This window comes from Zalophus californianus, chromosome 3 (genome assembly GCF_009762305.2).
Source record: "Zalophus californianus isolate mZalCal1 chromosome 3, mZalCal1.pri.v2, whole genome shotgun sequence".
NCBI classification, from domain to species: domain Eukaryota; kingdom Metazoa; phylum Chordata; class Mammalia; order Carnivora; family Otariidae; genus Zalophus; species Zalophus californianus.
The window spans coordinates 137,901,374-137,928,109 of NC_045597.1; the positions used below are offsets into that span (position 1 = coordinate 137,901,374).

At 36.3% G+C, this 26,736-nt stretch overlaps 1 protein-coding gene across 3 annotated transcripts in view; it reads right to left on the minus strand.

Annotated features, from left to right (window-relative positions):
- Window positions 1-26,736, minus strand: part of CHN1 (chimerin 1) — a 195,217-nt gene that overhangs the window by 54,152 nt on the left and 114,329 nt on the right. For 2 of the 3 annotated variants that reach the window (XM_027589622.1, XM_027589623.1), the window contains one exon: window positions 26,264-26,552. In XM_027589622.1, the coding sequence (XP_027445423.1) occupies window positions 26,264-26,552 (289 nt within the window). Of the gene's footprint in view, window positions 1-24,206; window positions 24,277-26,263; window positions 26,553-26,736 lie in introns of those variants that run through there. The other variant, XM_027589624.2, reaches the window with a different exon arrangement.

Genomic DNA, 26,736 nt, shown 5'->3' on the forward strand with positions numbered 1-26,736 from the left:
AATGAATAAAATGGCAGTAAGTATTTAGCTATTAATAATTACTTTAAATGTAAACTGTCTAAATGCTCCAATCAAAAGACATAGGGTGGTGAAGTGGATAAAAAAACAAGACCCATCTATAGGCTGCTAAGAAGAGACTCACTCCAGACCCAAACACACAACAGACTGAAAGTGAATGGAAGGAAAAAGATATTTCATGCAAATGAAAGTGTAAAAAAAAAAAAAGCTGAGGTAAAAAAACTTAGACAAAGAGACTTTAAAGACTGTAACAAAAGACAAGGGCATTATATAATGATAAAAGGATCAATCCAACAAGATATAACAATTGTAAACATTTGTGCACTCAACATTGGAGCACCTAAATACATGAAGCAAATATTAAAAGACATAAAGGGAGAAATTGACAGTAATACAGTAATAGTAGGGGAGTTTAATACCCCAATTACATCAATGGATAGATCATCCAGGCATAAAATCAATAAGGAAACAGTGTCTTTGAATATCACATTAGACCAAATGGACTTAACAGATATACACAGAACATTGCATCCAAAAACAATAGAATACACATTCTTTACAAGTGCACATGGAACATTCTCCAAGATAGATCACATGTAAGGCTAAAAAACAAGTCTCAATAAATTTAAAAATACTGAAATCATATCATGCATCTTTTCTGACTATAAAGCTATGAAACTAGAAATCAATTACAAGTAAAAAAAACTAGAGAAAAACCACAAACATGTAGAGGCTAAAGAACATGTTACTAAAAGACCAATGGGTCAATGAAGAAATTAAAAAAAAAAAAAATACATGGAGAAAAATGAAAATAAAAACACAATGGTCCAAAATCTTCGGGACACAATGAAAGCAGTACTAAGAGGGAAATTTATAGTGATATAGGCCTACCTCAAGAAAAAGAAAAACATCCAATAAACAATCTAAACTTACACCTAAAGGAAGTAGAAAAAAAAAGAACAAAGACCACAGTTAGCAGAAGAAAGGAAATAATGAAGATCAGAGCAGAAATAAATGAAATAGAACCTAAAACACAACAGAAAAGGTCAATGAAATCCAGAGGTGGACCTTGGAAAAGATAAACAAAATTGATAAACCTTCAAGCAGACTCATCAAGAATAAAAGGGAGAAGACCCAAATAAGTAAAATCAGAAATGAAAGAGAAGTAACAACCAACATCACAGAAATAAAAAGAATTCTAAGAGAATACTATGAAAAATTATATGCCAACAAATTGGGCAACCTAGAAAAAATGGATACATTTCTAGAAACATACAAACAAAACAGAATCATGAAGAAACAGAAAATCTGAACAGACTAATTACTAGTAATGGAAGAGAATCAGTAATCAAATAGGAAAATTCCCAACAAACAAAAGTCCAGGACCAGATGGATTCACAAGTAAATTCTACCAAACATTTAAACAAGAATTAGTACCTATTCTCCATAAGCCATTCCAAAAAATAGGGGAGACAGTTTCCAAATACATTCGATGAGTCCAGCATTACTTGGGTATATAAAAACCAGACAAAAACATCATAAAAAAAGAAAACTAAAAGCCAATATCCCTGATATAAAATATCCTTGAACATAAAGGCAAAAATCCTCAACAAAATATTAGTAAACCATATTATACAATACACTAAAAGGATCAGTCACCACAATCAACTGGAATTTATTTTGGGGATGCAAGGATGGTTCAATATTTGCAAATCAATCAGATGATGCGCCACATCAATAAAACGAAAGATAAAAATCATGATCATTTTGGGCCACCTGGGTGGTTCAGTCAGTTAAGCATCTGTCTTTGGCTCAGGTCATGATCTCAGGGTCCTGAGATCCAGCCCTGCACTGGGCTCCCTGCTTCAGCGGGGAGCCTGCTTTTCCCTTCTTCCTCTGCTGTTCCCACTGTTTGTGCTCTCTCTCTCTCAAATAAATAAAATCTTTAAAAAAATCATGATCATCTCAAAAGATGCAGAAAAAGCATCTGACAAAGTGTAACATCCATTCATGATTAAAAACCCTCAACAAAACAGGTTTAGAGGGAACATACCTCAACATAATAAAGGATATAAAAAACCCACAGCTAACACTATACTTAGTGGTGAAAAACTGAGTTCCCCTAAGATTAGGAACAAGCCAAGGATATCCACTCTCATCCTTTTGATTCATTGTAGTGGAAGTCCTAGCCACAGCAATCAGACAAGGAAAAGAAACAAAAGGCATCCAAATTGACAAGGAAGACGTTAAACTGTCACTATTTGCAGATAACACGATACTATACATAGAAAACCCTAAAGATTCCACCAAAAAGCTATTAGAAGTAACAAATGAATTCAGTGAAGTCACAGGATACAAAATTAATATACAGAAATAGGTTGTGTTTCCATACACTAATAATGAAGTAGTAGAAAGAGATATTAAGAAAACAATTCCATTTACAATTGTACCAAAAAGAATAAAATAACTAGGAATAAATTTAACCAAGGAGGTGAAAAACCTATACTCTAAAAACTATAAAACACTGATGAAAGAAATTGAGGATGACACAAATGGAACAATATCCCATGCTCATGAATTAGAAGAATATTGTTAAAATATCCATACTTCCCAAAGCAATCTATAGATTCAATGCAATCCTTATGAAAAAACTAACAGCATTTTTCATAGAACTAGAACAAATAATCCAAAAATTTGTATGGAACCACAAAAGACCCCAAAAAGCCAAAGCAATCTTGAGAAAGAACAATGCTGGAGGTATCAAAGCCCCAGATTTCAAGATATACTAAAAATCTGTAGTAATCAAGAGTATGGGACTGGCACAAAAACAGATATAAATCAATGGAACAGAACAGCCCAGAAATAAACCCATGCTTAGATCTCCCATTAATCTATGACAAAGGATATGATAAGAATATAACAGGGAAAAGACAGTATCGTCAATAAATGGTGCTGGGAAAACTGGACAGCTACATGTAAAAGAATGAAACTGGACCCCTTTCTCACACCATATACAAAGATAAACTCAAAATGGAGTAAACTCTAAATGTGAGATCTGAAACCACACAACTAAAAGAAAACATAGGCAATATCTCTTTGACATTGGCCTTAGCAACATTTTTGTAGATGTGTCTCCTCAGGCAAGGGAAACCAAAACAAAAATAAACTACTGGGATTACACCAAAATAAAAAGCTTTTGTGTAGCAAAGGAAACCATAAACAAAATGAAAAGGCAACCTACTAAATGGGAGAAGAAATTTGCAACAGACATATCCAATAAAGGGTTAGTATCCAAAATATATAAAGAACTGATACAACTCAACATGAAAAAGCCAAATAATCTGATTTAAAATGGGCAGAGGATCTAAACAGACATTTTTCCAAAGAAGACAGATAGATGGCTAAAAGACATGAAAAAGATGTTCAACATTACTCATCAGGGAAATGCAAATCAAAACCACAATGAGATATCACCTTACCCCTGTCACAGTAACTAGAGTAAAAAAGACAAGAAACAACAAATGTTGGTAAGGATGTTGAGAAAAAGGAACCCTCATGCTCTGTTGGTGGGAATGTAAATTTTTGGTGCAACCACTATGAAAAATAGTATGGAGATTACTCAAAAAATTGAAAATACCATATGATTCAGAAATTACTGGGTATTTGCCCCCCAAAAGTGAAAACACTAATTTGAAAAGATACATGTACCCTTATGTTTACTGTACCATTGTTTACAATAGCCAAAATGTGGAAGCATCTGTCCACAGATGAATGGAGAAAGATCACACACACACACACACACACACACACACACACACACATACACACACACTGGAGTATTACTTAGCCATAAAAAAAAGAATGAGATCTTGCCATCTGCAACAACATGGATGGACCTAAAAGGTATTATGCTAGGTAAAATGAGTCAGACAGAGAAAGACAAATACCATATGATTTCACCTATATGTGGAATCTAAAAAACAAAACAAAACAAAAGCATAAATAGACCATAAATAGAGAACAAACTGATGGGTGCCCAAAAGGGAGGGGATGGGCAAAATGGGTGAGGGGCAGTGGGAGACACAGGCATCCAGTTATGGAATGACTAAATCACAGAGATGAAATGTACAGCATAGGGAATATAGTTAATGGTATTGTAATACAGTAGTACAGTTACAGATGGTGGTTAAACTTGTGATGAGTACAGCATAACGTGTAGAGTTGTAGAATCACTATGCTGTATACCTAAAACTAACGTAACATTGTGAGTAACCATAATTCAATTAAAAACAAAACAGCTTTCCCGACCCCCAGTATCAAGTTATATCATGAAGATTTGTGGATCCAAGCAAAGCTCACCCTAGATACACAGATTATTCATACCTTTTCCCCTGAATTATAATCTATAACCTAATTTCTCTCCATTAGAGCCAAGAATGGAATATATTCCAAGGTACTTAGCGACAATATGTCACATTACATTAACTGATAACTGCATGTTACTGTACTAGGAAATGCTTCAAATGGATGATGTAGTTTAGTTGTTAAAACAATCAATAAGGTAGACATTATAATTCTCACTTTGTAGATGTGACAGAAGCTTAGAAAGGTTAAGTACCTTGCCCAAGGTCATTCAATATGTGGAAGGAATAGGATTTGAACCCAGGCCTATGGGACTTCAAATTCTGTGTCTTTCCTCTAGAACTGTCCTGCTTCCTGTATTATCTATTGTTAACATGCAATTCTGAAAGGCTATCATTTGAATAAATTTCTAGATCACTTAAATTCTGGTACCGTTCAGATCACTAGCTATTTTAGTACTGCTTATATTTGAATTTATAGTATCTTCCATATTCATCACTTAATCAAAATTTTCCAATGCATTTTAAGTCAAACAGTAAAAACATCCATACAGAACTTTATAAATTCCTTTAGTTATGTTGGGATAAATAACTTTTAATGTTGTAGAAGAAACCCTTACATTTTGCTAGGGCTCTAAATTTTTATGCTACTGGCATCAGTCACATTCCTAACTTGGTCTTCATTACAAAGCTCCTCTAGCATTAACATAATATCCATCTAAACAGATAATAAAGCACATCGGTGCATTAACATAATATCCATCTAAACAGATAATAAAGCACATCAGTGCATTCATTTCAGTGTATAATAAATTTAAATTATACTAACACTGACACCACCAAACTCTGTATACTCTAACATGTTCCCTAACAGACTCATATGTAATCATTTTAAACACAGTACTTTTGAAAACATAATGCAAACAAAAAAGTACAGCCCTGCATTCCTTATTCTTTCAAGAAACAAAAGAAATGATCAAATTTTCCAAGCAACAGTTTTGAGGGAGTGTTTTGCACTCTGCACGAAGAACACCAGGCCCTGAGAGGGAGTGGAATGGCGCACAGCCTGGTTTCCAAGCCTGGCTCTGACTGATACCAGCCAACTCACCGAACTTTTCTAAGTCCTCGACTAAATGAACTCTGTGGTGTTCTCTATATTTGTAATAGAAAGTCAAAGGAAAAAGGAAGGTTCATACTCATTCAGCACACAGGGGTATAAAGACTTGGGTGTGTCTACTGGGAAAGACCAGCTTGGCCATCTCCAGTTCCCCACAAGGCAGCTCTGGCTAATTTACTATGGGATTTTGTCTGGTACCCAGTCTTGTAGGCTCAGAAACTCAAGGTGATCATATCTATTTCTCAAGAGAGAGTGACCGTATAATACCAAGCTCATAAAACTGATAAGGTAAAAGCAGAATGACAGTAGTCTAGTTCATAGTAAGGGATGAGATAGAATTATCATAAGGTGGGTGACCAACGTTCTCTTTTCTGGTAACAAACCTATACTGGAAACAAAAAATAATTAGGGTGCTGATGAGAAAGGAATCAGAACAAGTGGAGTGGGTTAGATGAACTGGTACTGAATGCAGAGTTAAGCCATTTGTTCAATCCTATACAATTAGGATGGCCCTGCTAATAGTCAAGAACATTAATTGTCTAGTTGGTGGGGCTCCCTCACTTTAAATCAGGGCTTAGATGGACTTAAGCAACTTCCACTTCTTTGAGTCTTTTTCCAGGTGTCTCTTTATGATGGTTTTGCATATTTCTGCTCAAATATCATAAATGGCTATTTTAAAGTTAGTTCCTAAGACACAGTCCTAGGTTTTCACTTACAAGTTCTTAAAGGATACTAGACTGTAGCCCTGATGTACTGATAACAATTTATATAATAGGTACTTTGGGAAGATAAAATAAATGGAAGACGTTTTCTGAGGTATGTAATTACAAAGTAATATATACATGTAATATACATAAAATTACCCATTAAACATTCTAGTCTAACACTCTTCAAGATTCAGCCACTGGCAACGACTGGTTGGATGGTGATGATCATAACAACATTCTTTTCTGGTTCTTCCTAATGAAAAGCTGAAATTGACCTCCATGGGAAATTCTCAGTTCTTCCGCCTCAATGAACCTGAGGGGCTACGTAGGAAACGTATCATTGATATTTTGACTTTTGTTTTACCCATATTTTTGGTATCTTTTATCTGCAAGACTTAAAGAAACACTATTATTATTCAGTAACAACACAGATGAAATTAGAGGAGCACAAACACTTTATGAACAATTAAGGGACTTGAAATCCAGTGCAAAACTCTTGAATCACAGACGTTTCACTTTTACAGAAAGCTTTTAGTTATATATTTGGAAATTACAACTAAAATGCCAACTCAGATCGATATTATTAGGAGTATTTTCAGATTTTAAACTGCCACGTGAGGTTATTTCAAGCTATTGCAGTCCAGTAAACATTTTGCAGTCAACAGCGTATCACAATATAAGTTTAGTTTTCTCATTCCTCCAGTGACTTATATGGACTAGGCTGGGATGAAGTCCTTGTGTTTTGGTTATTTTAAAAAGGACCTGTTACCAACTTACTTAAACTTAAGGTATAAAAGCTTATTTCCTTTATGTGTAGTCCGATTAAAATATTCTAATTATAATTTATTTTAATATTTTTTAAGCCTCAATAAAGAAATTCTGACACATGGTATGAAGTATATTTGTGACATTCAAAGATATCTATTTTGAAACCCTGTTTTTATTATTTGAAAATGACAAGAGTGGCCTGAAGGTAAAAAATTTAACTTTCATAACAATTACCCTGAGAAGAAGTGTAAGCATGAGCATAATTCATAGATGTGTTCATTGTTCACCTCAGTGCTAGACATTAATGTGTGTTTTTTTGTAATGACCCTGCCATGTGGCGTGTTTTACATCAAGATAATGATGTTAAAAAAGTAAAAATAGCCTGTTTCTGGGCACTTTTAAAAATCAACCTTTTTATATCATGTCCACAGTATTTCATTTTCTGAAATTCTTGTTAGTTCAAAGGATCTTAATGAAATTAAGAGAAAACTTTAACACTCTCTAACTTAAAAAAGGTAGATTCTTTTACATATATATGTATCTTACATATTCTTTGTTTTTAAGACTTTATTTACTTGAGAGAAAGAAAGAGAGAGAATGCACACGAGCGGGGGCGAGGGACAGAGGGAGAGGCAGACTCCCCGCAGAGCCGAGAGCCCAACGTGGAACTCGATCCCAGGACCCTGGGATCACAACCTGAGCCAAAGGCAGACGCTTAACTGACTGAGCCACCCAAGCGCTCCATGCTTTATGTATCCTTATCTATGTATATTCATACATATGTATAGGTACGTGTGTATATATATGGTGTCCCATATGGAGTTGGACATCTGAAAAGTAATCTCAGGCATGTGGACCAGGCCCAGAAGTGATCAGTACATTAGTCAATAGGAGAAAGTCTGCAATTAACTTCCTGCGAGGAGGAAGAAGAAAAGATGAAAGGAGAATTTAACCTCCATCTTTTGGCAACATTTTCTTGCACTGAGAGGGATCTACCCTGCTCCTTTCCTCCTCCACAAAGGATAGGTTAGTGGAGAATAATTTAAGGAGCAGGCGAAGACCTTTGGTTGAGAAGGTCAAATATTATTTAAGGCTCTCTAGCTAGCTTGGGCTAGAGCTGTACTACCTTTCCCACCAAAATGTCCCCAAGAGCAACCAACAGTGAACAGGGACGTGCAGGGACCCAGGGGTGGCTCTCTAAGCTCCCCCATAGCGTACCCATATAAAAAATGTTTTCAATCAGTTACTACTGGGTAAAAGTGATGGTCTAGGAAAATGAGTCATATTTCTCTCTAGACTTAGCATATCCCTGCCTTGCAGCAAGAAGCTCACAGCTGGTTTCAGGAGAGCAGGCCTGGGTGACTGAGGGAGGCCCAGGAAGATCCTTTTCAGCAGCAGGCCTTGTTCGAGGGTCATTTCACATTGCACAATCTGTGAGGTAACTGGCTTCATGATCCTGTTCTAGTCTTACTTTACAAGAACTTTCATTACTGTATTCTTCTGTGTATTTTGGTTAAAAAAAAAAAATTTCCAAGTCTGGCTCTTAGGCTGTACCCAGCTCAGTAACACTTACACAGAGCTTTAGATTCTACAAAGTGCTTTGTCACATAGACTACTGCATTGCATCCTCACAATCCTGTTCTTCAGAAGGAAAATTCTGTGATGCTAAGGTATTTGCAGATAATCAGTAAGCAAAGGAGCCATGATGGAAACCCAGGCCTCCTGACTTCACACTCTATTCTCTACTCTGCTCTGCTTCTCTGACACCAGGGATATGATCACTTAACATGGCATGTGACTGACTCTCACCTTAGAAGGCCCAGGCTTACAAAGACCCAGAACCAAGAGCAAGCAGAAATATTTACAGCTGAAAATGACCACCCCCAATTCAGTTCTAAGCTTGACAAATGGTTTACAGATAAGTATGGTCAGCCTTGGTGATTAATTTCTGGCAATTAAAAGCCTTCTTCATTATTTAGATGGTGGTGAGTAAAGTTATATGTTGCTTTTAACTAGATACATGCAGACCCTTTGACAAATGTCTATCAGGGCTTCAAGGAGCATTATGGGGCAGCCCGCTTTTTTTGTCGTTGTTTTTATGTTTGTTTTTGCGTTCACTGGCTTTTCGTGTTCCTTAAATAAAAACAAATCAACAAAACCACCCTCCAAACCAATGGATTGAGAGACTAGGCTCCGGAGCAACTAATTAAGCTGTCTTTAGAAAGAGGTAATTAAGCTTTCCATTAAAATTCACCAAAAAGACATACATGATTTACAAGGTGGAAAGCCATTTCAATCTTATGGGTAAACAATTAACTAAGTCTTATATTGATTAAGAGAGATTCCAAACTGGCCAATGTAGTGATTGCATGATTAGATGCATTTTATCTTTAAAAGAATACAGTATAAAAAATTAAGAATCTGGGGTTCTGGACATGTGGCCTGAGAAAGTATAAATACTTCACAGAGCCCACTAATTCATTAAAGGAAAATACAGAAATGGCCAAAGTATATATGTACAATACAAAGTTCTCCTAAATAGCTTTCATTCAAAAAATATTTTATTGAATATCTAACTATGTTTTAGGCATTAGTGAAACTGGTGAGTACCAGAGAATAGACCTCTAGCTATTTTCACAAGGACCTGACCTGATATTAAACAAATAAATACATACTTAATGAATCAATTATAATTGGAATAAGTATTGGATGAGTAGTGGATTTATTCCATCGTGTTTTAATCCTGATGACCACATTCTTTAACAAAAGTTGAATTTATTTATGAAATCTACACCCATGTCCTCCTTCCAAGCTGCTTCCTCCTCCCCCATTCCTTCTGAGACTCTCTCAGGTGGCTTCTACACGTCGCTCCATCCCAGATCTCTTTCTTCTCCCAATCTGGGAGTGCCTTGGGCAGCCTCTAACGCTGAAACCACAGGGCAGTTTGCTGACCACCTCATACAGTCCTTTGATCAGAAATAATGCAAGCAGGGAGCTGCTGTTTATAAACATTCCTCCTCAGGGCACCTGGGTAGCTCAATCTGTTAAGCGTCTGCCTTTGGCTCAGGTCACGATCCCAGGGGTCCCGGAATCGGCCGCATGGGGTTCCCTGCTCAGCAGGGAGCCTGCTTCTCCCTCTGCCTCTCCCCCTCCTTGTGCTTCTCTCTTTCAAATAAATAAATAAAATCTTAAAAAAAATAAATGTTCCTCCTCAATCTGCCTAATAATTCCATCCATAGTTAATTAAAAAAAATTTTTATGATGTTATTTATTCACTTTAGATATATATAGAGAGAGATAGCAAATGGAGGGGTAGAGGGGCAAAGGGGGAGGGAGAGGGACAAGCAGGGGCTTGTCTAAGACACTGATAAAATATATTACTTTAGGCACCACAAAGGTGCCCCTAAAAAGTTTTTTTAACTGAAGTTCAGTGTTATCTACAGTTAAATAGGTAAAAGCTTGGCTCCTGAGTAAAGACCATCTGTAAAAGATCTCCGCTCCACTTACTATAGTTATGGGACCTTGGGGGGAAGTTTCAAGTTTCTTCATGTGTAAAACTGAAATGATAACAGTACCTACCTCACAGCGTTATTGGGAGGATGAAATGAAATAATGTATGTAGAATGTATGAAATATATGTAAAGCATGCATTTTCAGTACCTAACATGCAGAGAGCTCTCCAAGACTAGGTGTTGGCAACCATACTGATACTGCTATCTTCAGCAGCATCAGTCTTATCACCTAACACTGTGCTTGGACCGATGTAGGTGCTAAATGTTGAAAGAAGGGAAAGAAAGAAAGAGAGAGAGAGAGAGAGAGGAAGGAAGGAAGGAAGGGCAAAGTTCATGGCACAGTTGTAAGACTCAGTGAATTCTTCAGACTCATAAATGAATGCCTGTCAGGATGACTCTAGCCTCCTGCCCTTCAGATATTTGATACAAAGAAAATGGCTACTTTCTTATAATGATCATTCCTTAAAATATCTGATATCATGGGTTTTTAAAAAAGTAATGGTTGGCCAGGGGTGCAAAGAAGAGGGGCAATTTAAATACTGTTTCCCCATTTGACAGCCAAAATGTATGCAAATATGAACTGAAAACATGTTAGGAAATTTGTGACAACATAGGTATCTTAGCAACATAGCTGACTAGAGAATGAGACTGAATTAAAAACATTTGTTGTGTTAAGAGAACAGGGGCCACCTGAAACACAAAGGACGCTCAGGATTCATGACCTGCAGTTTTTGATTCTGAAGATGGTTGAAGCATTGTGTTTAAATGAATATGGAAGACCAAAACAATTATTATTGGAGGAAGAGTGCAAAGTGCAATGAAAACTTATGGATGAATAAACCCCCTCTGTAATGATGTTAGAAAGAAAAGGGAATTTGCACAGTATCTACCATTAGTAAGCTTAAAGTTCGATTATTTTCTTCCCAAGAACTCAAACCCACAACTTGTTATAAAACTGCAAGATGAAACTATTTTCAAACGCATGTCTTAATAAGGAAGACATTAAAATAAGAAGTATGATATTTAAAAAAATAACTTGCCTAAAATATCTCCTCCTGCAGGATCAGCTGTAGATTTTTTTCCTTTGGATGATTTTTGTTACATTTTTTCACTGTTAGAAATATCAAACCATGTCATCAGTTGAATAATGTTTCCTTGTTGTTTCCATTTTTAAAAGTACCCAGTCTTTGAAATATTAAGTACAGCATTTAATGCATTATTTTATACCAATGGTACTGCTTTTAATGAACAACAGCATGTTAAATTAGTTATTGCGGGTCACATATTTAGACTTTTTTCCTCCTAACTGTCTCCTCTGTTGTTTTTGCTGTAGATTACATTAAGTTTAGAGTTTTACATCTCCACATTTAAAAAACTCTCCAAAAGAGAGTTAGTGTCATTCAAAATGATGTAAAATGTATGTGGATTCCTTTTAGGGATGGTTTTCTTGAGGGAAAGTATTGTTTGAGTTGCAAGCTGAGGTAGCTGCTTTTCCATGCAATACCATTTTTAACTTGGAAGAATAATTAACATAAATATTATTTAGACTTGGCATTTTCTCAAAAATGAACAAAGTGAGCCAGCCACCTCAAGGAAAACAACTGTCAATGATAAAATTCAAACTTTAAAGTGAAAAAAAAGAATTTTGGAAATTCTCTGTCATCCTGAACATATCACCCGTTTCCCACCACTTAAATGACTTTTATGATGAGATCAATGATGATATTAACAAATGTGATTTTTTGATATCGTATAAAGAAATGTGTCCATGTTTAGAAGATATACAGAACTCAGTGAACCAATATTTTCCAAATGACCAATGCATGATACTACAAAATCATGCATAGTTGGAAGATCCAGAGTTCAAAATAGATCAATGGATTTTAGTGTAATAGAATAAGAAATCCTTATTGTGAAGGTTTCAGCTACCACCACTGTGAGTTAACTTTTAAGAAACTGTCACTTATCCAGGTATATATACACACAGACACACACACGTGTGTGTATTACATATATATATATATATATATATATATATATACACACCACTTATTCAGGCGTGCATGTGTGTGTGCACATGCACACACACACACACAGAGGCACATAAATATACACACACACAATGGAATATTAGCCATAAAAAAGAATGAAATCCTGCTATTTGCAACAATACGGATGGACCTGGAAGGCATTATGCTAAGTAAAATAAGTCAGAGAAAGACAAATACCGTATGATTTCACTTATATCTGGAATCTAAAAAAAAAACAAAATAAGTGAACAAACAAAATAGAAACAGATTCATAAATACAGAGAACAAACTGGTGGTTGTCAGAGGGGAGCAGGGTGGAGAGATGGACAAAATAGGTGAGAAGAATTAAGAGGTACAAACTTCCATTTACAAAATATGTAAGTCAAAGTACAACACTGAGAATATAGTCAATAATTTTGCAATAACTTTGTAGAATGAAAGATGGTGACTAGACTTTTCATGGTGGTCATTTTGTAATGTAAATAAATGTTGAATTACTATATTGTGCACTCGAAATGAATATTATTGCATGTTAACTATATACTTCAATAGAAAAACACATTACCATTTACGTAGTTTGGTGAGATATCAAACACAAATACCCACAAACATCTGAAAAGGCTATTTAAATACTCCTTACTTTCCCAAATGCACATTATTTGTATGAGGTCAGATTCTCTTCATATGCTTGAACTAAAATAACATATCACCACACGGCGCGCCTGGGTGGTACAGTCTGTTAAGCGCCTGACTCTTGCTTTTGGCTTAGGGAGTGATCTCAGGGCCCTGGGATTGAGCCCCGCGTTGGGCTCTGCACTCGGCACAGAAACTGCTTAAGTTTCTTTCTTCCTCTCCATCTGCCACTGCCCCCCATCTCTCTTGCTCTCTCTCTCAAATAACTAAATCTTTTTTTAAAAAGTAACATATCACCACAGATTGAATACAGAAGCATTTGAGAATCCAGTAGTTTCCTCAGTACTAAGACACTAAAGAGATTAACAGAAATGTAAAAAATACCACTCTTCTAACTAAATTTTAGTAAAATACGATTATCTTAATAATAATGCTATTACGTTAACATGCAATGGGCTTATTGCTTTTTAAATGAATTACCAGACATTTAAAAAAAATGTTTTAATTTCCAATATGGTAAATGTCAATAGGTATGACCCAAAATTGTTGAGGTCTTCAACAATTTTCAAAGTGTAAACAGCTCCTCAGTCCAAAATGTTTGAGAACCACTAATCTAATCCATTACTTATAATCTTTACTGTGCAACAGGATCTCACACACACAGTCTCAGTCTGTCTCTCTCTTGTTCTCTCTCTCTCTCTCATATAGAAAGACACATATATTGGGGCACCTGGGTGGCTCAGTTGGTTAAGAATCCGACTGTTGTTTCAACTCAGCTCATGATCTCATGGTTGTGGGATAGAGCCCTGAATTGGGCTCCATGCTCAGTGGGGAGTCTTCTTGTCCCTCTCCCTCCAGCTCTGTCTTTCCCCCACCCCCACCCCCACCTCCCGCTCACACACACTCTCTCTCTCAAATACATAAATAAAATCTTAAAAAAAAAAAAAGAAAGACACATATATTAATGGGTGTCCGGACCCCATATTGAATCTACTCAATCAAAATTTCTGCAGCCATCTTTATTGTATATAAAGTTTCATTTGTGAGAACTTTGATCTGATTTGACTCTGATCAAAAACTATTTATGACTGCATATTTTAGAACTTCCCAAGTTTATTTTATATTATTTTTTCACTTTCATTACTTTATTTCTCAAAAATATTATCATTAGTAATAGTATCTTTAATTTTTTTCTTTCATATTTATGAATGCTAATCCTTATAATTTGTTACTGGTTTCCCTGCTTCTAAGAGATACCACAGAAAATGATACCACTGTCAAACTGTGTTAAAAAGACAAGAGGGTTTTTGTTTGTTTCATTTTTCTTTTTATGTTTGCTTCTAAATTATAATAAACTCTCTATAGTTTTACATATAGTCTCTAGAGTATTGATTTGAAAAACACTTCAGCTGCCTTCACAATCTTATTTATTTAGGAGGCGACTGTCAACTCAGGTCTTTTGTCAGTTTCAAAGAGCTAAGTAAGCTTCAACTTTGACAAAGAAATGTTAATGAGCACTTTGAAGACTGAAATGATGAAAACCTGAAGATGTCAATGTAAATAAGTCAACTGTCGAAAATGTAAAAGTGTGCTGACTTTTCTTAAGTAAGTGCAACATGCTTATCCTAAATCTTAGTTGCAAGTATATTTCATTAATACACAAATAAGCTATGTTAATCACTTAATATGGTCCGATTATAAAAACTTTAAAGAAATTTATACAGATTCCATTCTATTAAGTATACTGTGTTTAAAATTCACACGTTGAATTATTGATGGTTTTGCACATTTATGTATAATTACACTATCATATAAGTTTAAAATCCTTTCTTACTTATTTTTGTTGTTGTTCCTATGAAAGGAACAAGACTTTGGATTTGTACCTTTTTGTGGTAAAGATAAAGAAAGGAGGCTAGTTCTAGGTTTTCTTATTCTGTAAATGGGAAGCTTTTTATTCTTTTGACATTTGATAAGTTTATTAAAAATAAAAAAGGTGAACCTAAGCATTGCAGTTCTAGTGTGATAAGCCTCAGTGGGTGAAGGACCCATCTAAACCGTGCTTCAACTGCCTTTGGGCAGGCTCCAAGGTGTTTTAATTTCTTTTTTGAGTAATTCAATTACTCAAAATATAGTGATCTACTTAGTTTAAATACTGACACAGTCCAGTGTTTCATCTCTATGATGACACCAAGGGACATGTGGTGGAAGGGTCTGGTTGTCCTTTGTGATTTCATTCTTAAAAATGAAGTATGCACTATTAAAACACACCCCCAGAATCCCCTGATAACTCTCCATAAACCTATCATCCCCAAAGATACCCATGTTATTATAATACCTACCCTCAAAAGGATTGCTATAAAGATTAAAGCAGATTATCTGGTGAAGTACTCAGCACACTTTCTGATGTATAGAGGCTCAATAAATGTTAGTTATTTCTATTATTATTTTTAGTTTTACAATCCTTAGACATGTTTATTAGGGAGCTAGAAGAGACCTTCAATTTCCTGAGGCCACAGGAAATTATGTCACTGGCTCAAAAACTTAACAATCCTAGTTAGTTTCAGAGCCAAGCCTGTACTTAAATCTGCATGTTTTCAGCCTGTCTTCCTCTTAGAATAAGTTCTCAGAAGTACAGAATCTTAAGTCTGAAAAATCTCTTGAGGGTTAACAAAGAGAACTTATGGGTTGTGAACCATGACAGCGGGAAGGAACCTGAATGTCAGCTATGAAGCTGAGTTCTTCGTCTCAGGCCTGAAGAGGTTATGATGTGCTTTATCCTGTTCCAAGTGGATGCCCAATAAAAAAATTGTTTTAGGTGTGTGCTGGAACGGCTGGATAAATAAGAGATAACACGATAATCAAAGCTCCCTTTGAAATACTTGTTTTTGAGGAGCAAAGGTAGATCTTTCTGGAAAACAAATCTCAAAAAATAAGGAATTAAAGAAAGAAATAGCATAAAGAGAACATTTGAACCAGATGCTGTGGACTGCTCCAAAGCTATGAGCAAACACTAGCATACATGGCTACAGAAAATCTTTCATGAGTCTTAACACTAGATCAAATGTTAAAGATTCATTACTATTTAAGTTCTTTAAAAAAAATTTTTTTACCTTAAAAGTTTAGAATATTTTTGTATGAAACCAAAAGTAAAAAATTAAAAACACTTGTTTAGAACCTATTATCACTGTGAACTAAAAAAATATATATGAAAAAAATGACCCCCTCCTCAGTAACAATAGACGCTGCTTCCAAATAAAAGCATCTGTCACATTCACTAATTAGGCAAAGGCATTTTAGGGTCTCTACCTATAAGGGACAAAGGGAATTCCCTATTCAAATTGAAATAAGTGATAATTAGAATGTTATGTACACAAGATACCAAAATAGTTCTGGCTTAAATAATAGTGAACATAGTTGTGGATAGTGGGGCTACGGGTAATCATCTCTTTTTTTTTTTAGTTCCTATTTTTCAAATTTTTTATAAAGAACATGTATTTCTTTAAGACGGGGGAAAAACGCTCATAAATTGATTAATTTGATATATCAACACATGATTCCTTTTTTAAATTTCAGAATAGTCTTAGGGGGCGCTTGGTGGCTCAGTCGGCTAAGCGTCTGCCTTCGGCTCAGGTCACGATCCCAGGGTCCTGGGATCGAGCTCCGCATCAGGCTCCCTGCTCTGCTGGGAGTCTGCTTCTCCCTCTTGCTCTGTGCCGCCCTCCCACTTCGTGCCCTCTCCCGCTCACTCTATTTCTCAAATAATAAATAAAATATTTTTTTAAAAAAAGAATAGTTTTAGGTAACATGATTGGACTTGTTCACACACACACACAGACACACACATATAGGTATAAATAATATATATAGGCATAACATGGTGAACTAGTCCGTGTAAATAAAACATTTCTACAATTCTCTACTGCTTTCACACTCTAGTACTCTCCTCTCTCCACCATTACACCCAGTCCTCCCAGTCTTAAGAAACACTAGACCCCCGCAAGGTGGCCAAAAAACCATGTGGAATTCCAAAAGAAGGTCACAAGAAACAAGTCTTTGAGCTCCTGAGATCCGTGTGGCTTAGAGAACAGTTCCAGATCACTGGAAAGCCTACTTTAGTCAAACTGCATTGAAATTGATTACTAAGATTAATATGCAAATGATTAAAACTATTTTTAGGAAATTAGAGTGAAGTCAAGGTTCTGTATCTATTAGCATTCCCCTCATTCACTCATATACCAATAGTTTGGGGAGACAGGAAAAAACTTAAAACTATTTCTCCAGGAATTTATACAACCCACAGTCCACACATGGGAGCCTGTTATACAAGAGAGTATCAATCTTCACTTGAGACTGGGCAGAGAACTCTAGTCTACAGGATTCTTGAGTGGGTTGTACCTGCAAGCTTTTAAGGATCATAGGGAGAGATATCTAAATGCTTTAGTGGTCTCAATAAAGCTGCAAAAAAAATAAATAAATAAAGCTTCAGGGGTATTCCACAGGGAATTCTGCAATCCTGCCACTGCCACACACAATGCCTTTTCCCTTCTGAGTAGACGGAAAGGAGGGAAGCGAAATGGTAGTTTTTCTCATTGTGATACTTGGTTCTACGTGGAAATTATGGAAGCAGCTCAAATGTCCACTAATGAATGAATAAAGAAAATGTTATACATATATATATGTGTATATATGTATATATACATATACGTATATATATGTATACGTGTGTGTGTGTGTGTGTGTGTGTGTGTGTGTAATGGAATATTACTCAGCCACAAAAAAGAATGAATCTTGCCATTTGCAACAACATGGATAGATCTAGAGGGCAAAATGCTAAGTGAAATAAGTCAGAGAAAGATAAATACCATATGATTTCACTCACGTGGAATTTAAGAAACAAATGAATAAAGAAAAAAACACAACCCAAAAAACGATACAGAAACTATCTCTTAACTATAGAGAACAAACAGATGTTTACCAGAGGGGAGGTGGGGGGTAGTGAAAGAGGTAAAGGGGATTAAGGGTACACTTATCTTTTTTTTTTTTTTTTGAGTGACAGAGAGAGAGAGCGTGCATGAGAGTGGGGAGGGTCAGAGGAAGAGGGAGAGAGAGACTCTTAAGCAGGCTCCATGCTCAGCACAGACTCCAACTCAGGGTTTGATCTCATGACCCTGGATCATGACCTGAGCCAAAATCAAGAGTAAGATGCTTAACTGACTGAGTCATCCAGGTGCCCCAAGGGTAGACTTATCTTGATGAGCACTAAGTAATGTACAGAATTGTTGAATCACTACATTGTACACCTGAAACTAATATAACACTGTATGTTAACTATACTGGAATTAACATTTTTTTAAAAAGAAAAAGCTTCCTAAAACAAAAAAAGAAATGATCAAAGATGATGCTTAAGTTGTAAAATTTAGGTCATCAGCAAACCTAGAGCATATAGTGAATTTTCACTGAATGGTTTTAGAAGCTAGGGAAATAGAGGATAACAGAGCTGATTCATTTGAGTTACTGAACAAAACAATGAACTAACGTAGCAGCACACCTAAAAGGAGACATAATCAAGGGTATGACAAACTGCCATTATAGATGTCTAGAATTTCTTATTGAAAGAATCAATTTTTGCAATATAATGCCCAGGTTTGAGCGTTTCTGACCACACGTAGTAACTCAGAGAAGATCCAAGAAGAGTTAAGGACTAACTTATAAGGCCAAATGAAAACAATTAAGTTCTCTTAAGGGCATGGCTATGATTTCAAGTCTCTGAGAGGTCTAAATATCAGAGAAAGAGAAAGGACTCCAAATATAAAGGGAAATAGGATGGAGCAAAAAACATAAGATGAACATTACAGATCCAAATCATTTAGCATGAGGTCTAATACAAGGATTTATTGAAACTGGCAAGTTTTATTTTAGAATTGCCCACAGAATTGGTGTGTGGACAACATGGGAAAGCCAGATTATTGCTTCATAATCTCACCTTGTTTTGGACCCCAGAATTCTGTTACTCCTAAAGCCACCAGAGCTGATTTCTGTTTCACAAAGTTAAATGGATGGGCCACCAATGATTATTTCCCCACCAAAATGCTAAAGACTACTTAAAAAGCTATTGTGAAAGAATTTCTAATAGCTTCCTTTTCCAACCCTCAAGCCAGTAATTTAAGATTTTATTTGTTTAATTGGCTCATGTACCCAAATCTTCCAAAACTGCAGCTGGCTCGGTAAATTACAATTTGGTCTTCTGTTGGCCTGGTTTTTGGAGCTGAGGAATTGATGTTTATCTTCCATTTTCATCTTTCCATCTGGTTTTCCCTAATAGCTTTCAATTACTAATTCTTTTTGTGGGTGATAAGATGGAAGAACAGATGAGATTCATGCAAAAAATGTCCTGGGCCCCCCATTTGAGTTTTAATTATTTTGAGATTCTCTGGTGGGGTCTAGGTTGTCTCCAACACTAAGTTTGGGGAGATGCCACTCTACCGTTGGCTTCTTTGCATGTATCCCTGAAGAGGTGCATCTAGCCACCACCTTTCACAAACTATTTCATGTCACAAAGACAATTTTTCTGTACCTCAGATGTTCTGTGGAATTAGGAACATTCTAAGGATTCTGAGTTCTTTTTTTTTTTTAAGATTTTATTTATTTATTTGACAGAGACATAGTGAGAGAGGGAACACAAGCAAGGGAAGTGGGAGAGGGAGAAGCAGGCTTCCCGCAGAGCGGGGAGCCCGATGTGGGGCTCGAACTCAGGACCCTGGGATCGTGACCTGAGCCGAAGGCAGACACTTAACGACTGAGCCACCCAGGCGCCCCAGGATTCTGAGTTCTTAAAGGAAAAAATATAGAGTAGGAAATCAACTTGAATTACTCTACTTTCCTTTCTCAGTCTCAGGACTGATTATATTAGGGCCTTGGATTTGGCTAAATTAAAAAAATATACTCATTTGTTCATTTGGTTAGTCAACAACTTGTATATAAAATCCAAGGTGCTGAATCAGAGGCGAAACAATAGGGGACTTAAGCTGGAGTGGAGTGGAGTGACATTGAAACTGGAGTGGAATGACAGAATGTCGTATTGATTTCTGATGCACAATTCTGAAAAATTAGTGTGCTTGTCTACAAAAGTGTTTTTTGTGATCTGCTGGGCTATTAGAGAAGCAAACTCAAATCAGAGTAAATCCAACTTAATACTTTCTGAACTGTAATACTATACAGATTATATAGGCAGGTTGCCTCTTGCTATCACTATGCCTAAGTGCTAATTAAACAAGGCAGAAACAATAAAAATATTAACATGTAAGTTCTTTGAGGCAGGGCTATATCACGTACATCTTTTATCCCTTCCAGAGCCTAGCCTGTTTCCTTACAAACAGGAGTCATGCAATAAATGTTGAATTAAATGCAATTAATTTTGACAGGAGATGAGTTAGTTCATGGAGACGAAAGAAGAAATGGGGATGATATTTCTGCAATGCTCTTTTTAAAAAAATATTTTATTTATTGAGAGAGAGCACAAGCAGGGCAGAGGGTGAGGGGGAAGTAAACTCCCCGCTGAGCAGGGAGCCCGATGTGGGACTCGATCCCAGGGTCCTGACCTGAGTCAAAGGCAGACGCTTAACCGACTTAGCCACCCAGGCACCCCTGCAATGCTCTTAACTTATTTATGTTCCAAGATAACTCTTGAGTAACAAAAAGAATTTATTTATATAGACAGCTCATGGAAGACTATCTATAAAATGAAGTGTGGAAGATGTTAAGGCAAAGGAAGGAGAGGGTTTGCCTAGCTGGAGTTAAGGGAATTGTTAGAAGTCAGGAGTAATCTGAGAGATGCTAATGGGATGCACATTTAATAAACGTTCACTGGCAGGCAAAGAAGCCAGGAGACTTTACTTGTCTTACATTCAGGGAAAAGTTAAAATACTGGTCAATACTAAAATGCAAATAACCACAGAAAAATAACATTTTAGCCTTAAAATCCTAAGCACATTATTGGGCAAAAACACATGCCTCTTGATTAGACACAATTAGATGTGTCACAGCATTACTAAAAGAGAATCTCCACTATTGGATGAAGGAATTAGGAGCCGTCTGATATTATCTTGTGAACCTGGAGGGCACTTTAAGCAATGAAAACATGCATCTTCAAGAGAAACCTGAACATGGTGTTTCCAGCATGGGCTGGGGGAACAGTACTCAGATCCACGAATGGGCATCTGGGTGGTGATCGCTCTGATCACAAAGGGCAATAATGTATCACATACAAGGAAGACCACTTCACAAAATTTCATGAATATTCATAACCACCAGTGTAATGGAATCCACAGTCCTCATTTTAGAGACTGAGGTGAATTGAGACCCAGAGAGATTTAGGGCTTGTTCAAGACCACACAAATATATACTCAGATACTGACTATGTAGGATTTTTTTTAAACTCTACTTGATTTTTTTTTTAAAGATTTATTTATTTATTTGAGAGAGAGACAGAGTGCAGAGGGTTGGGGCAGAGGGAGAGGGAGAGAGAAACCCAGGCAGATTCTGCGCTGAGCTCGATCCCATGACCCCGCATTCACAGCCTGAGCCAAAACCAAGAGTTGGGTGCTCAACTGACCGTGCCACCCAGGCGTGCCATAACTCTTACTTGATTTTTAAGAAGGATATTGACAGAGGACAAACCCACTATTAGAAGTTCTGCAGGGCAATTGCAGTCTTCCTCATAAATTACTAAACTGACTTCTTAATACAAATAGGTGATCCTGGGCACATCTGGCATCTCTCCAAGGGTCTATGCACTCCAGGAATGAACAATCCTAACCCTGAACAAGCCACAGGGGAAATGTGAGCATGGAAATTCAACTAGGGAAGAGAGGGATGGATGTGGATAAAGGCAGCGTTAGGAAGGAGATGAACAAGAGGAGCACAGGTTGGGGAGGAATATGGAAGGGGAAAAAAAGACAGGTCTTAAAGAGTGGGAAAGCACAAAATCAAGAAATCAGTTTTCTATAGATTGCTTCATATACATATAAATATATGTGTGTGTGTATATGTATATACACACACACACACACACACATATGTATATTTTAAGCAAAGTAAAAACATTTAGAAGAGTTGCTTTGTGGGACATAAGACAATTAGCAGACCGGACCAACTGTGCCCCATTCAGCATTCCCAGGGACATGGAGTCCCATCACTTTATGGAGGTACCCTTTGTGACAGGGCCCTGATTACAATTCAACTTCAAATTTCACAAGGCTTTTCAATACATTCTCAGTCTGGTGATCCCCAAAGAAGTCTTTAAAAAGTGGAATTTAAATGTAAAAGAAATTCCTTAAGAATAAATTAATATGACAGTATGCCAAGCATCGCAACCATCCCAAACTTCCAGGGGAAGAAAAAACTATACACACACATACACATACACACACACACACACACACACACACACACACAGGTTATTTGGCTTGGGTGCAGTTCCATAAAACCAATAAATGGATTCTGCACACCCTTGCCATCGCAGGTCATTCTAACATGTGAGAAAGTTTCAGGGCTTAGAAGACTAAATCCAAAAGTAAAGAGGTTCTGGCTAGATTCAGAGTTCTGACTTAGAGCACACATTTCTGAAATGCAAATTATATATTTGACAGTTTATATTATTAACAGTTATGAGGCATTTTTTAAAGCATGCCCTCAAAGAATTTAAAATTACATTAATAATAAGTATAAAATCATCATAAAAATTGTTGCATTCAGCCATTGGTCCAGTATCTGTTGAACATACTATATTTACTACTTAAAAAAAGAAACTATTCAAATATAGTTCCAAGATAAATTTTTAAAAAGCCACTAATAAAAGCTGAGCTCATGGCCAGTCTGGATGCTAAAGTTAAGCCATTTTTAGAAGAGAAGGAAGTCTGGCTTTTCAACATGCTACAACTTCATGATTAAATTTTTCTCAATGTTTTTTGAAAAAAATTTTAAGTTTCAGACTGATATTACAAGTTAGAGAAACAACTTAAACAATTAAAAAAAATGACAGAGATGTCACTCAGAAAAAAAATTTCCCCCCTCACAATAGGCCACGAAATTTCCGAGGGACAGCTAAGAAACTTCAGGATTCACTTCTTGTGGCAAAAAAACTTTATGGCCATAAAACCATCCTGACAACCTTCCACAAAGGTCAGATGCTCGGCTTACACTTTAAGGACTGAAAAAAAAAAATACACATGGAATTCTTATCCTTCAATCTTAGAACAAGTGAAGACCCTAAGAGATCATCTGGTTCAAAATTTCCCCAAGTGGATTTCATGAAACATTTTTTTCCTAAATAACTTTCTGAATAGTGGTGTGGTGATCCAGATGAGTTTGGGAACACTCTTGGAGAGTCAATACGTGTTAGGTTATTAGTGAAACTCAGAAGCCCAAAGAAAAGAAATAGGTAAGTTTAAAAAAGACCTATTTTTTATCAAACTTATTTGAGCACGGGGCCCTTTCTGCAGCAAGTATTTGTAATGAAAATCTTGTAAAATTACTATCTAATAGAAAGCCCCTTCTCTGTGAAGAACCTGAAGTCCAGACAGGCTAGGGGATTGTCCCAAAATGATACAATTAGTTGGTGAATAAGCTAAAAACAGATCTCCCTTTCAAGACCCAACTTCGGTGCTGTTTCTAGTGCCGTGTTCTCTCTCTCGCACAATACCTACACTCCTTGAAGGATCACAGACTATAACAAGAACCACATCTTGGAGATCATCTCTCCAAAGCCCTCTTGTTAAAGGTGGGGGAGTATCAGTCTCAGAGAAGTGAAGCAATTTGCCCAAAGTGACCCATGAAATCAATTCCTGTAGTAGAAATGGAAGCTCTTTAATTCCAATACCAGACACCTTTCCACAGCAGCATACTAGCTCCTGCAACATCAACACTTTTTGCCTCTGCAGAAAAGGCAAACCCCTCATGGACAAGAGGGGCTTTAGCTATTCAGGACCCAGTAAAATATTTATTAAACCATACTTGTGGCAAGAGATATTTTAAATCAATTAAACATGATTGTCTTTACTTACAAATGTCATCAACTGTGACAGGGAATCAATGTTTCAAGCTCTTGAACAGGTCATCATCCCTGTCCTGTTGGATGACACCTATAAATAAAATAAATCTATTTTTGAGTGAGTAGATTTTAAGCCAACTAGATTTAGCATGCAGTTTAAAGCAAAGAGTAATTTTTAAAGTGATTCTTAATCATGTACTGCTGGAGAGAACTAGTTTCCAATGCCAGCTATTTCGCTCTATGTGGCTATCACTGGTCATCAGCACAAGACAATCCAGGCGATGTAACATGTAATGTTACCAGAATACACGGGCAATCATGGATCCTAGAGCTAAAAGGGTCCTCTAGGCATTATCTACCTCAGTGTCTTTCCTTTGTGAATACTATTTTCTCTTTGTAGGAGGGACAACCAAGACCCTATGAGGTTAAATGACTAGCCCAGTGGGAAATAGCTAAGTGTCTTTAGCTGAAGTTTCTTGATGTTGAAAAGTATATCCAGAACACATTAGCAAAGGTTATCATTAGGCTGATCAACTCTAAAAAGCCCACTGCACACACTGTAAAAATATTTCACAAATGTTGACTTAGAATATTCTATCATAGCTGCGTAAAATATATTTTCAGTATTAGAGATATTTAAATACAAGCATTACTGAAAAATGCCATGAATGGAAAATAACCAAAAGTGAGAGAATGGGAATTAGAGAGTGAAAAGAACAATATTAAATATAGCATGCTTTTAGGATTCTAAATTCTGGTTGCTTCCAAAAAAGATCTGGGTTCCTAACAAATACGAATATATGAAAACCATTTTCTACAATATAAAATTTCAAATCTTGGTTTCTCTGTAGCCACAAAGTATCACTTTGAGTTAGATTTGCCAAAAACTAAAATTTAGGCTAAACAGTGATTATAGATTTCCATTCTGTACCTAAATACTTTAAGACGATTGGAAGTATTTTAGGATGCCATCTTGAGGTAATACTACAGCTGTTAAAATAACATTATCACCAAACTCAAGTGCTTACTATGTGCCAACCACTGTTTGATTATTTTACACATACTATCTCCTTCAATCAATTCTCACAACAATTTGATTATTACTATAATTTTGCAAATAAGAACATCAAAGCACAGAGAAATTAAGTGACATGAAGTAAGTTCACACAACAGGTAAAATGGCAGAATTTGCACACGAATCTGTTTGATGACACACTCCAAGCTCAAATCACTATGTAATACTGCATTCCTTTAACATGGCAACTGGAGAGTCTCAAAAATATAAGAATGGATCAACACAATTCCAATTAGAATACATAAAATTCTCCCACCTACAACCCACACAATATAAAACATCAGGAAATTCACTCTTTTTCTTGGGGATAAGGAGGCAGCTATGGACAATTTTCAAAATGAAATAATATTAATGCCAAGGAATTGAAACTTCTAGTGTTAACTTTAAATATATTACAAGATATGCCAAATGAAAAACTTAAATTGCCTTTTATAATTAAAATAAATCTTTCTGATTCAATTACTTCTTAAGAGTCCATAAGGAGATAAACGCTCCTGTTACTCAGGACTGACTGATTCTCTAAAGAGTGTAACTGTTATTGATAGACTGAATTTAATACTATGTATTTTAAAGTATGGATATATATCATTTTGCTAAAGAACAGAACTACTTACAAAGAACGAAAAAGTAGTCTTGATGGATTATGTGACCTCCTCAACTTCTCATGTAATACAGTTATCTTTTCTTGACCACAGTTATGTTTCTGACCCGAAGTCCTGAACTTTTTTTTTTAAATTAGGGGACATTTTTTTTTTCAACATAGTTTTGAAGCCATGAAACTGATGAAATAGGAAATAATATGGAACACAAACATATACCTGACATAACTGAACAAGAATTAGATATATGCAAAGCTCAGCACCACCGAAACCAGACATCAGGGAAAATGCACATCTTTTTCAAAGCTCTGTGGAGCCACCCTCTTCTGGAAGTCATGGCTTTTTCATACGGACCCCGAACGGAAGAAGATCAAGTGTGGTTTCATGGTAGCTTACCCTTTTCTCTGACACCCCATCCTGGCCTGTAGAATCTCTCTCATCATGTGTCTCTTTCAGGACTGGCATATGTTTTTGGTATGCTGGCTCTCTGTTTAAGGTTGTGTATCCTATGTGCTCATAAATTGGGTTTATCGTCATCTTGGCAATGTATTCTGCTGCCTTGGTTTCAATATAGAGAGTAATCAATCCATCAGTCACCAGATCGTGGATGGACTCAAAGCGCTTCTCCCCAACGAAGTGCTTTCCATCGTAGTACAGCCTGAAGTTTCTGGTTTGACTTCCAAATCTGCCTCAATGAAATGGGAAAGATGTTTTTAAGAAAAGCAAGCAAGTGAATTCTTTCTGAAAAAAAAGAACAAAAAAACCCTTTTGCTTTGTTTGTGTGTGTCTTCTTTGTTAAATAAACTGTGGCTAATCTCTATGAATCGCCTGGAATATAGAAAATAAAACTTTTGAACACAAAGAATGAA